This window comes from Pituophis catenifer, unplaced genomic scaffold (genome assembly GCF_029215685.1).
Source record: "Pituophis catenifer annectens isolate HBS135680 unplaced genomic scaffold, rPitCat1.0.hap2 SCAF_9, whole genome shotgun sequence".
NCBI classification, from domain to species: Eukaryota; Metazoa; Chordata; class Lepidosauria; order Squamata; family Colubridae; genus Pituophis; species Pituophis catenifer.
The window spans coordinates 23,952,085-23,968,778 of NW_027256889.1; the positions used below are offsets into that span (position 1 = coordinate 23,952,085).

Here is a 16,694-nt window from a genome sequence, read left to right on the forward strand (position 1 = left end):
TTTTGTTTATATCTGAAGACACATTTTTTTGCTAGGAGTCTGAACTGGAGTACAATATCAAGTATAGTACAAACTGTACAGTTTTCATTGAAAGAATGAAGCAAAAGAACCAGCCCGCCTCAACCTTCCCACTCAACTCATAAATTTCCCACCTGCAAAACCCTACAGGGGTCAGAGGGAGAACAGAGCAGTTAGCAACTGGCAGACAATTTGGGGCGCATGAGCTGCCCGTGTGGCCCTCCAAATTGCTTTGATAAGGTAACCTTTGAAGGTTATAGAGATTACAGAGCCAAACCAGTCAAAAGCACAGATTTTCAGCCGCCTGTCCTTTCCCCTTGCTGTCACTGCTACATGAAATTGGTATTCATCACACTTAGCTGTCTAGACACCTGGCCTTGCCAGAGGTTTTGCTGAGCTCCTTAGTGGTTCGGGTGACATGCACACAATTATCTTCACAAAGCTAGGATGTGACTGATGACACCCACACTGGACAGCTGGATCTGTCTTCCTTCCTTCCTTCCTTCCTTCCTTCCTTCCTTCCTTCCTTCCTTCCTTCCTCCCTCCCTCCCTCCCTCCCTCCCTCCCTCCCCCCCTGATTTCAGCATCTTTCAGTTCTCTTCCTTCCTTCCTTCCTCTCTCCCTCCCTCCTCCAATCCATCTTCTTTCCTTCTTCCCTCCCTCCCCTTCCTTCCTTCCTCCTCCAATCCATCTTCCTTCCTTCCTTCCTTCTTTCCTTCTCCTTCCCTCCCTCCCTGATTTCAGCATCTTTCAGTTCTCCTTCCTTCCTTCCTCCTCCAATCTATCATCCTTCCTTCTTCCCTCCCCTTCCTTCCTTCCTTCCTTCCTTCCTTCCTTCCTTCCTTCCCTACTTATGCTAATTATTTCCAATACAGTAGGCCCTCTTGTAGAAGGAGCCTATGTCCTTGATTATGAAGGGCCTGCTGTAACAAATTAGACTTTCCTATTGTGCTATGTGTTTCTTTCACCATCTACTATAGCTGTTCTTTCAAAATCCCTCTCCAGCCTACTGTTTCCTCCTATTCATTCTTCTCTTTTTCTCATAAAGGTTCGTTTTAAAATCTAAATGCTAACTGGATGTTTATGCTGCAGCTTTAGCTTATCATTTTTACCTTGGCTTGTGTTTAAGCAGAAATCCCTAATCACAATTCTGCTGGCCAATGGCCTCCTAGCTTAGCTTGCAGGCAAATGTGTCCTGGGAAAAGAGAATCCACAGGTTTCAACTTATTTAATTGAAATGAACATTCGGCAGGTCATTGGCTAAATTGCTATGACAGCATAAAAAGTTTATAAATATTCTAACTTCTCGGTGATGAGTTGTTTATACAAAGATAGTAGATCCATAAATGGTTGTTTTAGGAGGAAAATGGATGTTATTTTAAAATATGCCCCTTTTAGGCTTATGCAGGTCCTCAAAAGTCAATTTCTACAAAATAAATAGATCGCCTAAATAAAACTAGGACAATGACACTATTGGACTTAAAGTACAACAAACAATAATTAAATATGATCTTAAGATATTCCAACAAAAACAATAAAGTTACTACCAACATTCCACCCAATATTTCAAAGTATATCAAATTAAAAAATCCTAGTGCTGAAAGTTCAAAATAAATAGCTATTTAATGTTTGTTTAAAGAACTAAATTGACAGGGCTCAATCTATTTCAGTTAGGATAATAATAATCTACAAATCTATGACCTCAGCTGAAAAGGACATATCCCTTGAGTTTATACAAAGGATTTGGAAGCCAATCTCAAAGTGAAGATGGAGTAGCAGTTCTTCTTGTAATCTGGGCACAAGATCATAAAGGTCAATACTTTTAGACTGTTAAAGATGGCCCAGCAATCAAACATCAACTGTTTTTCCTTGTCATCTTCCAAGCAGTTGCATGAACTGTGGTTTCTGATCAAAGGTAGATCTCAAGTCACATAAATCAAGATAGGCATAGCAGGGCATGGGGGGACTAAGTCAAGGTCTGTTCTTGGGTACCATCACAAGCTCAAAACAACTCTAGCTACTGTCACAGACATCCCCAAGAGTAGGCAAATCTCCCCTGTTCAAAAGGAACCATAACCCCAACCAACATTGGCCATAAATTAGCTGACTTCTCGACCCACACATTGTCCCTCTTTGGGGATTATGTATTAATTTATATGCTTTTGTCTTTGGCTCATTTGGAGGAAATCCCACTGAAGTCTGTCTGTATGTTTTGCAAAAAGAAATTCAAATAGTATGCTTCTACCCGCATGGGTATCTTTGGAAGTTGGGGAAGGTATATGAAAGTCTTCAGAGCTTGGGGATGGCAAAGAATGCATTGTGCCATGTGTTGTGACAAGGATGCATCACAACACATGTGTGATGACTTCATTATGCATAGGCCACCCTGACTTCTGCACCTGCCTCAAGACATCGAGTATATATTTGCAACATTTGTGGGATGTCATAACACACATGTCTTTATGGCATCATTATTTACTGTGAATGCTGCTAAATATGCATTGGTTAGGGAAGACTCAAGACAATAAAAGCAGGTTTTTATTGAAAGCTAATTTTATTTTGAAGCTAACTATGGAAGCAAAGATTTAGTATGAAGGCAAACAATCACATGTCTTGACTTTTCCTTCCAAGCAATCTCCTGTGGAGTTCCCAGAGCTCCGAAGAATGGGGTTGTTTTTGGCAGGGAGTACACCATGGGCAGCAAAGCAGATTACCAGTGCAAAGAGGGCTTTCACCTCCAGGCCCAAGATAACTCCAGCGTGGAGTGCCTGGCTACTGGACAGTGGAGCAATGGCAATAATCCTCCTCCATGTGTGGGTGAGTCTACTGTGATCCACCTTCAACCTTCCACATTCTTTGTCTCTTTTTAAGTATGTTGCCTTTGTCTTAATAAGCATAATTTCAAAAGCAACCAGAAGCTTATTGTGTTGGCATTAAAAGACCACCTAGTTATTTAGTTAGTCTCTTGACAACAGTAGTTACTTAGATGCTTACTGGGGAATTAGAAAAAGGCTTTGTATAGGAATCTAAATCTCTTTGCTCCACAGGGCCAGATATTTTCTTTTATTTGAGCCCAGAGAAAGATCTCAGGAGTGAAATCCTCCTGCTGGACTTTTTTTTTAGCCGGACGGCTATCCTGCTGGTGAAGGGAACAAATTCAGTTCAGACTGTACAGTGACAGTGACAAATACAACATTCTCCTCTTATTTATAGCTTTCAGCTGGTCTTTCTCAGCTAGAACAGACACATGAATGGGCCTTTAGTTTGACTTAGATTGTTTTTCTTTTCATCTTTTGGTGACTCCAGCGGTCAGCTGTCCTGACATCAGCAGCATTGCTGTGGAACATGGGAGATGGAGGCTGATCCATGAGACTCAGTACCAGTACAATGCACAGCTCATGTTGATCTGCGACCCAGGCTACTATTACATTGGGTATCGTGTCATCGGCTGCCAGGCGAATGGGAAATGGAGCATAGGAGAACCCATGCCGACCTGTAGAAGTGAGTGTGTGCTTTAGGAAGGAGAAATCAAAAGGAATCTAGCAGGGTGTGCATCTAATATGACACTGGGGTGGGGTGGGGTTGTAAAACAACTGAATAACAACAGATGCAAGAAATATGTAAATATATAAGAAACAAGAAATATAAAAATATACATTCCAGATTAAAAAAATAAATATCGTAAAAACAAATGTACTCAAAGAAAAGATAAGTACCGTGTTTCCCTGAAAATAAGACCCTGCCTTATATTTTTTTTGAACCCTGAAATAAGCACTTGGCCTTATTGCCATGCGCTCAAAAACCCGGTTGAGCTTATTATCAGGGGGTGTCTTATTTTGGGGAAAACAGGGTATCTGTCATCTATATCATCTATTTATATCTCTCACTATCTTCTATCATATCTATCTATCTATCTATCTATCTATCTATCTATCTATCTACCTACCATCTATCTATCTATCTATCTATCTATCTATCTATCTATCTATCTATCTATCTATCTCTATCTACCTACCTACCTACTATCTATCTATCTATCTCTATATCTATCTATCTATCTATCTATCTATCTATCTATCTATCTATCTATCATCTATTGATCTATACATACATATATAGCATCTCTCTCTCTCTCCCTCTCTCTCTCTCTCTCTCTCTCTGTCCCTACCTATCTACCATGTTTCTCTGAAAATAAGACCCTGTCTTATATTTTTTGGAACCCTGAAATAAGCGCTTGGCATTATTGCCATGCGCTCAAAAGCCCGGTTGGGCTTATTATCAGGGGATGTCTTATTTTGGGGGAAAGAGGGTAAGAATGGCCACCTTAACAATGAAGTCATCTAAGCAACTCTCCCATTCCCTGGATGACCCAGTATTGCTTCAATAATTAGGTCTTGAGGGACTTCTGGAATGTGACAAGGGATAGAGCTACCTCAAGGTCAGGGAGAAGGATGTTCTGTAAGGTTAAGTGTGACTGTGGCTTTGTCTAATGAGAGATTCTGGCATCAGTTTGAATTTATGAGTCTTGAGGAAGCAGCTAAGGCTCTGCAAATAAATTTAATAAATAAATAAAGTGCTAGCTGTGCTGCTTTCCAATTGATCACTGCTCCACATAGTTAGTTAAAGCCTCCCATAAGGTGCCAGGAGGTTGGATTTGAGCAGTAATTATCTGGCTTTGAGACAGTATTTCTCTCGGTTTTGAAAGAGGTGGCGGGAAATGCCCTGCTTTAAAAGCCTTTGTTCAGTTTGATGTTCTGGAAAATATTAAATCCATCTCCAAATTTCCCTTCTTAGGAAAGATTTCCATATTGGAGGATGGGGATTTTTTTGGGGGGGTAACCCCTACTCTTTACGTCAATATTTCTCAACCTCAGCAGCTTTAAGGTGCATGGACTTCAACACCCACAATTCTCTAGTCAACTGTGCTGGCTGGGGAATTTGGGGAGTTGAAGTCCACACATCTTAAAGCTGCTGAGGTTGAGAAACACTGCTTTAATTTGCGATTGTTCACCTTCCACAGACTTTGGGAATGGGTTGGCAGACCAATAATATTTAATAGATTTATAAAAACAAAAATTTTATAAGGAATCAATTCTGTTCCCAAACAATTATATGTTTGGAAAAGGTTCCAGAATATGTTCTTGGTGATGTATCACTTAATAAAACGTAGCACACCAATTTTATAGCTAAAATGATTTTCTTATTAAAAAAACAATGCCTCAAGTCTCGCTTTTGTTTGCCAAACTTTTGTAAAGCAGGAGGATTTGGGAATCCACAAAAATTGGCCTAGGAGTTGTAAAGTCACAAGAGTTAGACCACATGCTAAAATGTGTTTTAGTGAGTACCATGAAGTCCTCCATCATATGTTCTACAAAACTAGCCACTTGAAGTTGATTAAATAAAGGGTGATTGAGCAATCTGCAACTTACTTTAACAAACATACCCATATCTGAAGAAACAGCGAACTGTCCTAGTCTCCTCTGATATGTCCCTGGAGAGAGATCTCTATGAACTTTATTGTGGAACTCCCTAAAACCATGGGAAAAAAACATAGTCATATGGGTGGGGACAGATCTGTTTTCAAAGCAGGGGCATTTCATCCCATGCAAGAAGATACCAACATCAAGAGGACTTGCCAAATTATTTTTATACCACATTTATGGAGTACACGGAGCTCCCTAACATATCATCTCGGACAGGAGGGCTCCAATTCACATCAACATTCTGGAGAACCTTTCTGCACCTATTAGCCATGGACCAGGGACTTAGTTCTTCGCACCATCCACAGACAAATGGCTGTGAATGCATGAACTCAGTTGTAGAACAATACCTGAGATGCTTTATTAACTATATTAACTGTTTGTGTGTGTGTGTGTCTTAATTTTAGTCATCTCCTGTGGAGACTTGCCTGTACCATCCAATGGAAATAGGATTGGTACCTTAACCACTTATGGAGCTACTGCGATCTTCTCCTGCAATAGCGGCTACACCTTAGTGGGTTCTCGTGTGCGAGAATGTATGGCCAATGGTCTTTGGAGTGGACTAGAAGTGACATGCCTGGGTGAGTATAGGACTACCGTCAACCTGATCGACTAGGGCCCATTCAGTGCCCCAAATAGGAGATTAGGGGACCATTCGGAGGAGGTTTCTGCACCCATCTTTCAAAAGAGCTGCAAGGTGAGATGAAAGCACCACAATGTCAGTTGATAAATGTATAAGGGACAGTTTTAATCAGCTGCTTATAATTTGCATCATTTCTTTTTTCTTCTTGCTGAAGAATGAAATACTGTATCGGACAAGCCTTTTGCTACCAAAAGTACTTTTATTTTGCTTTTGGTTAAATTAAACCTTATTTTACACTTTATTATCAGCTCCAGATGGGGAAATGTCTTGAATAGTCTTAATAAAATAGAATTAATGAAAACTGTAATGGATTCTTGCTGCCGTTCTTCTTTTATCCTGGCTTTATAACTGTTCGATACAGACAAAAGACTTTTCCACTTCTCTCTCGTTGTTGGAGTTGCCTGAGGCCATCTTTGGAAACCTGATATAATTGAATGTATCTTTTAAAAAATATTAGCGGTGGATGAAAAACCCTATAAATATCTAAAAAACTTAATGATTTTAGCAGTCTCTTGGCAATGTTGACTCACCACCCATATAAAGAAAGAGAAATCTCATCTTTTTGTCCTACCAAGAGGTTTAGAGATGATGCACACATAAATAATATGGGAATAAGGACTTGTAGGAACCTAATCTCAAATTTTCTTTCTTTCTTTCTTTTTTCTGTTTTGAGCATAAAGTCCAGAAGCGGTTTCCAAGTGGAAACAAAACTGACTAAGTTCTTCTTGTTAAGATAATTAGTGTTGCCATCTCTGCCAACTCTGTCACTTTTTCCATCCATTCTTCCATTCTTAATTGGTCTTTCCATTTTTTAAAAAAAATTGTGTGTGCATAGAAGTTTCTTGCTACCATCAGCATATAGAATAACAAAGTTCCAATTTTTTTTTCCCAAGCTCTTTATCCAACATCCCTAAAAGAAAAACTTCTGGTTTTGGTTTTATATTGTTTTAAGAACCACCTGAATTAAGACAAAATTTGTACTACCTTTCCTAAGTTACATAGCAGGGGTGAAATCCAGCAGGTTCTGAAAGGTTCTGGAGAACCGGTAGCAGAAATTTTGAGTAGTTCGGAGAACCAGCAAATACCTGGCTGGCCCCAGAGTGGGATGGGAATGGAGATTTTGCAATATCCTTCTCCTAGGAGTGGGGAGGGAATGGGGATTTTGCAGTATCCTTCCCCTGCCACGCCCACCAAGCCACATCACACCCACCAAGCCACGCCCACAGAACTGGTAGTAAAAAAAATTGGATTTCACCATTGGTACGTAGATATCCAGGTAGGCTTCATTCTATATTGGACTATCAGTAATTCTATCTTGTCTTTTTCCCCGCCTCCTCCTGTTTACTTGTCTCTCCAGCGGGACACTGTGGGGAGCCAGGTTCTATTGTCAATGGCCAGATCAATGGAGAGAACTACAATTACCGTGGCAGTGTGGTGTACCAGTGCAACCCTGGCTTCCGGCTCATTGGCATGTCGGTCCGCATCTGCCAGCAAGATCACCACTGGTCCGGGAAGACTCCTGTTTGTGTGCGTAAGTATGTTGCCATTTTAATTACACAGCCTGACTCACAACTTTGATAGAGAGCTCAGGAAGAAAAGGAAAAAATAAAAACCAGAGGATGAGGGTGCAACTGCTCCATTTCCCAGTCCTGATTCCCCAGATGTCTTCTTAGCTGCCAAAAATCTTGCAAGTTTCAATAGTCTAGCATAAGATTAGGTAAAGGTAAAGGTTCCCTTTGCACGTATGTACTAGTCGTTCCTGACTCTAGGGGGCGGTGCTCATCTCCGTTTCAAAGCCGAAGAGCCAGCGCTGTCCGAAGATGTCTCTGTGGTCATGTGGCCGGCATGACTCAACACTAAAGGCACACGGAACGCTGTTCCCTTCCCACCAAAGGTGGTCCCTATTTTTCTACTTGCATTTTTTACCTGCTTTCGAACTGCTAGGTTGGCAGAAGCTGGGACAAGTAACGGGAGCTCACCCCGTTACGCAGCACTAGGGATTTGAACTGCTGAACTTGCGATCAACAAGCTCAGCATCTTAGCTGCTGAACCACCGCATCATAAGATTATGCAAGGATTTTTGAGACTCCTGGCTTCATTCCGTCTGGTCTATCACTTCTTCTCTCTTTCACCTATCCCCTCTCCCCCAACTATTGGTTTTATTGCAATTTCTCTCTTTGATTGTTCTGGGCCACCCAAAGCCTTTGGGAGTAAGTAGCAAACATTTAATAAAATGTTATGAAATCCAGTAGGAATAATTCTGGTTAAAAGTCACCAGTTTTGGACGTCCCAAAGGTGCTTTTCCAAAAGGCAACTGGACTTTCTTGGGGTTTTTTTCCTTGAAAATGTTTCACTTCTCATCCAAGAAGCTTCTTCAGTTCTGAAGAACAGAAGTTCAGAGAACTGAAAAAGCTTCTTGGATGAGAACTGAAACTTTTTAAGGAAAAAAACCAAAGTCCAGTTGCCTTTTGAAAAAGCATCTTTGGGACAACCATGACCTGGGTGATTGAGAATCTCCACAGACAACAGTTTTGGTGTTAACTGGAGCTCCCATAGAACCTGACAAGGTTACATCAGTTCATTAGCCTCCTTTCACTGACCAGCCAGGTAATAATAGGCCTAGCTTAGTCACACCAGCCAGTTTTGGGATGTATGATCAGTGCTGCCAGTTAGCTCAGTAAGGGAGAGTTTTGATTATTTATTTTTCAGCCACTTTCTCTCCAGCTCCTTTTCTTGGAGAGCTGGGCCAATTGACTGAATTTAGGTGTTCCCACAACTTGAGTAAAGGGATGAAATTGTTAGCCCTGTATAGCACAGTTTAGAGCAAAACATAACTCACTTTGGTTAATTGATTTGGATCATTGATCCATCTTTTCATATTTCTAGAATTCCTCACTCCTGTTCTGCCCCAGCTACGGACCCCAAAGAACACAGCACACACAAAGTTTGTACAAAACTTAATTTAATAAAATAACTCAGTCTTTTTCAAAACAAAGGCTGTTAAACTTTCTTAACAGTCTACAAGAAACCAAAGATAAAATAATCACAATCTTACTAAGGTTGGCAAAATGCCCAGAAGCAATTTGCAGAGAATCCAGATGCAAAGTAGAGTGAATTAAAAGTTGTTCCCTACAAATTGCTTCAGTCAGCCTTCCTCCTTAAATAGGCTAAGGAAGTGGCCAATTAGCCCCAAGCCTTACTCTCGAGGAGACCTCCTCCTGAGGAGCCACTCCTGCCTTTTGGCCGCTCTGCACGCCTGTGCATCGAGAAGAGGCTCCTCCTCTTCGTCCTCTTCACTTATGGGAGCTTCTGGAGGTTCTGAAGGCCCTGGCTGAATCCCCGCCTCTGGCACCACATCTTCTCCAGCCTCCTCATTGTCTGACTCGAGTGCCAGCTGCACAGGCTGCTGTCGCAACACCACACCAGCCTCCTCGCTGTCAGAATCAGCTACAATCCGCACAGGCCACTGACGGGCTACAACAACTCCCTTCTGCAGACCCAGTTAAAAACATGGTGAAAGCAGAACTTCTAAGGATTGCATACTTTACTGGATCAAAAATATGATTTCTGAAATATTCAAAGATGCATCCAGGAAAATTAAGCCATCCTACAATTTTGGTTCACCCAGTTTTATCAGCAGATCCACTGTTGGTTTGATTATGTCCCCATTCTAGACATTATTTCTGTTAAGTCTTTTTCTTATGAAAAAAAATCACAGAAATGTCATAGAATCATAAGGTGGAAAGAACCTTGGAGGTCTTCCAGCCCAACCTTCATTTGTCCAAGATGGTATAAGGCAGAAGTCCTTGTACCATCCTGGACAAATGGTTGTTCCATCTTTTCTTGAAATGCTCCAGTGATGAAGCACTCACAACTGTGGGAGGCAAGTGAATTTAACAATTCACTTGGGTGGCTCTGCAAGATTCATCTTCTATAAAGAAGGACGGATCTATCAAGATTCACAAGTCATCATGGATTTATGCTACCTTGAGCTTCAAAGGAATCATCCTTTTTCTCCTGTTCATTTTGGTTGAAAGAAGATGCTCAGCTGAGCACATATTTGATCTGCCTCTGTTTCTATTGTTATTTCACTCACTTTGCATTCGCCAAAGTAGTAATTTGTTTGCTAAAGAATACTCAACAATTCCACTACAGGTCTTCCTCTCGGGATCTAAAATTAATCACATGTATTTAAAGGGCATTTTAAGATGGATATAAGATGCCAAAACAAATCCTACAAATTTTGACAGACCATTCTACCCGTGGGAAGATCAGTTTGCTGTATGTGACACCACTGAGACTACACAGGAAAAAAAAACAACACGTTGCTTAAAACCTATAATTAACATTCTTTGACTAGTCTTCCATGCAGTTACCCAGTTACCTTCCCTTCTCATTGTGAATGCCTGATGCATTTTGCTACAGCCTGCAAGGAGTAGAAAAACCCTTTGGCTCTACCTGTGAGACATACAACAGACATCAGCTTTTCCAAGAGGAAGAGCATATCCCTGGAAAAGCAATGGGTTCAAATTCAGATCCTTTATTTGGGATTGTATAAAAGAACATAAGACATTTTAGTAATTAAGAAGCAGGTTTTATTTCCTCTTTCCTCCTTTGAGCAATACAAAAAAGATGCTGAGACCCTGGAAAGTGTGCAGACAAAAAAGGGTTTGGGGGCTACATTGTATGAGGGTTGAGGGAACTAGGTAACTGTATCAGTGGTGGGTTTCAAAATATTTTACTACCAGTTATGTGGGTGTGGTTTGGTAGGCGTGTCTTGGTGAGCATGGCAGGGGAAGGATACTGTAAAATCTCCATTTCCTCCCCACTCCAGGGGAAGGATACTACAAAATCCCCATTTCCTCCTAATCAGCTGGGACTTGGGATGCAGCGAATAGATGGGGGCGGGGCCAGTCAGAACGTTTACTACCGGTTCTCCGAACTACTCAAAATTTCCGCTACCGGTTTTCCAGAACCTGCTGAAACCCACCTCTGAACTGTATGTCTAGCCTAATCCTAGAGAAGGATTGGGATGACATGATAACTGTCTTCCAGTACATGAGGGGCTATCACAGAGAAAAGGGGATTGACTTATTTTCAAAAGCACCAGATGGCAGGATAAGAATTAGTGGGTGGAAGCTTATTAAAGAGAGATCCAACCTAGAAGTAAGGAGAAATTTTCTGAGAGTGAGAACAATCATGGAATACCTTGCCTCTTAGAGTTGTGGATACTCTGTCACTGGAGGTTTTCAAACATAGACTGGACAACCATTTGACCAGGATAATATGAGATTGTCTGCTTTGAGCAAGAGGTTGGACTAGAAGACCTCCAGTGTCTCTTCCAGCCCTATGATTCAATGTTCAGTTGTGCTACTAGTGGCTAAAATTGTATTCCAAGTTCCTACTTTGAGTCTTTCCAAGAGCAAGATCCTCACTGGAGTCCTTTCCTCATGTAACCCACCACAAAGGCAATAATTCCCCAAATCTTATGACAGTCAGATACCCTGTTTCCCCCAAAATAAGACATCCCCTGATAATAAGCCCAATCGGGTTTTTGAGCACATGGCAATAAGGTCAAGCACTTATTTCTGGGTTCAAAAAAATATAAGACAGGGTCTTATTTCAGGGAAACATGGTATATCTGTTGTATTTATAAGGATCAAGCAAGTTCTATGGTTGGGCTAGACAAGAGCAATATAAGTGCAAGCTTCAATTGCTGCCATATATGCTCATTATTCAAAAATATTTCTGTGAATATGTGCTGGTTTGAGCCATCATTTTTTCTTTCTTGCTCACTTTCTGATGTGAAATAAATCTTTTCAGGGCCTCCTCCCTTTCTCCTTGGCAGGTTATTAATTCTACTGTTCACATTTCAAAACCTGTTTTATCATCCACCATGATCTTAATCCTTTCTGGTTTCTTCCAACCCCTTCTTGTTAGTTTCACAATGCCAATAGCAAAGTATCCTGCTTGATGTTCCATTCTGTATACTTCCCACAAGACAACTAAAAAGGCCCATCATAAGCACCCTTGAGGAAAAATGGAGGCCTCAGAGATGAGAATGGGTTGGAACGAGGGTGTTGTCCTCAACGCAATAGTGGGATATAACACTCAAATACCTCAAGCCAGAATAGTTACGTTGGATTCTGAGGGGGAAAAAAAACCCTTTCCAGCATGTTTTGTATGTGTACCTGTAGGAAATAAAGAATTAAAAAGCTGTTTCATTTGCAACATTTTTCTTGTGGCCTACAGCATTTTAACTTACAATGTGCTATTTCACCATTTTAAGGGAAATATTGTAGCATGCCCTTTATTTTATTTCCCCCGTACACGTTTTAGGAGACCGCATTCTGTTTCAATGAGTGTATCGCTCTGAGGGTTTTAACATTACACGTGTGAGTTGATAAGCTTGGCTAAGTTAGATCCATGGGGGGAACGTAGAGGAGATTTTCTATGACAGTTATTTCTATTAAGTGTTGAAAAGAGAAATTCTTGCTTCAGGTTAAGCTCAGCCTATGATGACTGTACAAACACATTCATATACTGTAGTTTTTTTGGGAATGGTATATAAGTGGTTTAATATTTTTTCTGGGATTTTTAAAAAAAATTCATATGACCTATCATGCTCAACTGTGCTTTTTTGAAATCAGTCAAGGTGAGCTAAATGCTACCATCTACCTTAACACCTTGGTATATAACTGCATTAAAACATTGAGCTAAATGCTTGAGGATGGTATCATTAGTCTTCACCAAATTAAGACAATTTGCACAAATTATTCATAGCTTCACAGGAGGTTAGGCTTCCCATGATACTTGTATGGATGAAACCTAACCATATTATTATTAGTTGATAATATAATAATAATAATAATAATAATAATAATAATAATAATAATAATAATAATAATAATAATAATAATATAATTATCCTGCGACAATATCTGTAACACCATCAAACAACCACATTTGCCTATCCCACGTTCTTGAAAAGGACTTGATAGGCAGAATCTAGTCTGACCATCTGACTGACTGTGCAACAGACCATAATAATAATGGCATTATTATTACTGCACAGTCAGCCAAATCTTTAGACTGGATTGGCATTTTTATCCGCTTATCAAGTCCTATCTGGGATAGGCAGCTGTGGATGCTTGATGGTCTTGGAGGTATTCTCACAAGATGTAAGTTGTATCAAATAAAGCTGCCTTTTGCAATTGACTGATGGTGATTTTGGTGCTCTTGATGTTTTGGAATTGCATCCAAGGCACCTATTACTATTAGTACTACTGTTGCTTTATTTTTCCATAGTTGTTTTACTTTTATTTAAGGCAGCAATTGTCAAGCTCTTCTTTCTCTTTTTTCATTTTATATGCTAACCATCGTCCTGGTTTATTAACATTTTCAAAAAAAATTGCTTTGTAGCTTTTATTTTATTTGCCAATTCTTCATTTTCCATTAAATTCATCTTATGTTTTTTTCAGATCCATCAATTTTTTAATCTTTTTGTCGTGCGGGTTTTTTTTGCAATTTTCAACTCTAATCTCTAATATTCTTCCTCTAAATTCTTTTGCATTTGCCTGTTCTGTTTATTTCGTTTTCCTAAATATGTCATTGTCAATCCTGTAATATATGCTTTACTAGTATCCCACACATTTTGTAAAGCTCTTCTTGACAGACAATATCAATCAATCAATCAATTTTACAGTCATAGACCAGAGACCATTGACAGACAGTAGTTGAAAGCAATTATTTTGATTATTTGTCTGTTGGTTGTTACCTATACTGTGGAAAGCACTATGTTCCTTGGATAGTATCAGAACAACAATGTCTGGCAGAAATGGAGAGGGGCTGGTGAAGGCCAGGAAACTCTGAAAGAAAATCTGTAACTAAAATACAATTCTTCCTTCAAATATCCTCCTTTTCTGATTGTCTATGGAGATTCTCAATCATCCAGGTCATATTTGCCATCTTCCAAAAGGCAACTGGACTTCCTTGTTTTTTTTCTATGAAAACTGAAGAAGCTTCTTGGATGAGAAGTGAAATGTTTTCAAAGAAAAAAAAAAACCGCCAAGAAAGTCCAGTTACCTTTTGGGAAAAAAAAAACACCTTTGGGACTCCTTTCCCAACCTTTAAAAACCTGCTGCTAAGCTTAGTCAGCCTAGAGAGGGGAAGGGCGTGGCTTTCATTGTATGGCTTCAAAAGAGTCAGATGCTCCTAGAAGATGGCAAACCTGGGAGAAATCTCACTTGTAAGCACTTCATTCTATTGTAGTTGGCATTTGTATGTCCTTGAGCCAGGGAACAACGCAAGGATGTAATATCTTACATATCTTACTAGAAGAGTACTCAAATCCTCTGCTGGAAATAAAATTCCCTATCCCACCAGGCTTGAAATTTTAGGCCTGGATAGCCTTGAACTATGCTGTCTACATTCTGACCTAAGCTTAGTACACAAGATTATCTACCATAAAGTCCTACCTGTTAATGAGTACTTTAACTTCAACCGTAATAACACAAGGGCTATCAGTAAATTCAAACTCAATGTAATTCGCTCTAATCTTGATTGCAGGATATATGATTTCTGCAATAGAGTAGTAAATGTCTGGAACACTCTACCTGATCCTGTTGTTAGTCTCTCTAACCCCCATACCTTTTACCTTAAACTGTCTATCGTGGACCTTTCACGTTTCTTAAGAGGTCCATAAAGGGGGCGTGCATAAGCGCACCCAGCGTGCCTATCGTCCCTGTCCTACTGTCCCCATTTATATGCACTCATGTTATGTGTTTATCGCTATGTTTTGCTTATTTATATCCTTTCATTTGTGCCATTTTTTTTCATGGGTCCATGTCTATGTCCATACAATTACTTGTTTCCTTGTACTTGTTGACAAATAAATAAATAAAATAAAATAAATTCTCTCTGCAGCCATCACCTGTGGTCACCCAGGCAATCCAACAAATGGCCTGACCCAAGGCACTCAGTTCAATCTCAACGATGTGGCCAAGTTTACATGCAACATTGGATATCGCCTTGAAGGGACTTCCAAGTCCCAATGCTTGGCTAACGGCCAGTGGAGTAAACCCTTGCCCATCTGTCGCAGTAAGTTGTATTTCTCTATCCCCCCTCCTTCTTCCTCCCCCCTCCTTATTTCTGCAATCGAAATCTGTTCTACAGCCTGGAGCAGCGTCTCTTCTGATGGAACTGCCGTCAGCGTAACCTGACTGTGTTTCTTTTCAACGTGTCCCAGCAGGTTCCTGAAAGAAAGAGGGGTCTTTAGCTCAGCAGAGTTCAGCTTCAGTGTCATGTGGAAAAGCATAGATAAAAAGAAAAGCCCCTGGCCTAACGGCTTGGCGATGATTAAAACTAAAATCAAACTGTATCATTATTTATTTCATTTAAAAGATTTGCATGGCTACCCATCTTAAATCCCAATTCTGGGCACCTCACGATCACAATAAAATGGCAAGAACTCTAAATCCATTTTAAAAAAAAAACTAAATGAATGAAGCGTGTCCAAAATACATAATTATAATGTTTCAATCATTATTTAAATGAGTGCAGTGGAAGGCATAAAGCACCTAGAGCAGTGATGGCTAACCTTTTTGTTGTCGTGTGCCAAAAGCAGGGGGAGTGTGGAGGGGTCGCGCACACGTGTGCCCACACCCATAATTCAAGAGGCTTTCTTAGAGTCTGGGGAGGGCGAAAATGGTTTTCTCCACCTGCCAGAGGCCGGAAACGGACAGTTTCCCAACTTCCGGTGGGTCCAGAAGGCCCGAAAATCAGCTGGCTGGCGCATGCATGCGTGCTGAAGCTGAGTAGGGCAACACTCACGTGCCCATAGATATGGCTCTAAGTGCCACCTGTGGCATGCGTGCCATAGATTCGCCATCACGGACCTAGTGTATTGTTTAGTTTTGCTTCTTCAAATGAGCTCTCTCAGCCACCTCTCTTCAGTACAATAGAAGAGAATATACGTAGCTCTGGGTTGAACTCAGAGAGCACCAAGGACTCCATTCTTCACAACAATTCCTACTTATTCATATCCTGCTACATGAAAAGGACAGCGCAGTGGCTCAGCAGTTAAGATGCTGGGTTTGTCAGTTGGAAAGCTGGCAGCCCAGGTTCGAGACCCAAGCGCCACATGGTGGGTTGAGCTCCCATCCTTGCCCCAGCTCCTGCCAACCTAGCAGTACAAAAACATGCAAATGCGAGTAGATAAATAGGTACCACTTCTGTGGGAAGGTAACAGCACTCTATGATATCATACTGGCCAAGTGACTGCGGAAATGTCTTTGGATAGCGCTGGCTCAATGGTCTTGAAATAGAGGTGAGCACTGCCCCTTATAGTCAGCAATGACTAGTAGAGTAAAATCACAGGGATTCTTTTACTTTTATCTTTTACATGAAAAGGACCAGAGCCTTCTCCTTATAACACCTTTTCTATGAACAAATGAAAACGGGGAGATATGTGCAAAAAACAGAAGAGCAAAGGAAGAGATGGACCTCCCACTCAAACGGAGCATATCTTTTGCCAAGAATGCCTAGTGCATTCT

At 40.6% G+C, this 16,694-nt stretch overlaps 1 protein-coding gene across 1 annotated transcript in view; it reads left to right on the plus strand.

Annotated features, from left to right (window-relative positions):
• CSMD2 (CUB and Sushi multiple domains 2) overlaps positions 1 to 16,694 on the plus strand; it is an 819,526-nt gene that overhangs the window by 748,118 nt on the left and 54,714 nt on the right. The window contains exons 50-54 of the mRNA XM_070950069.1: positions 2,650 to 2,835; positions 3,325 to 3,519; positions 5,906 to 6,079; positions 7,499 to 7,672; positions 15,067 to 15,240. Coding sequence (XP_070806170.1) covers positions 2,650 to 2,835; positions 3,325 to 3,519; positions 5,906 to 6,079; positions 7,499 to 7,672; positions 15,067 to 15,240 — 903 coding nt within the window. The remainder of the gene's footprint in view (positions 1 to 2,649; positions 2,836 to 3,324; positions 3,520 to 5,905; positions 6,080 to 7,498; positions 7,673 to 15,066; positions 15,241 to 16,694) is intronic.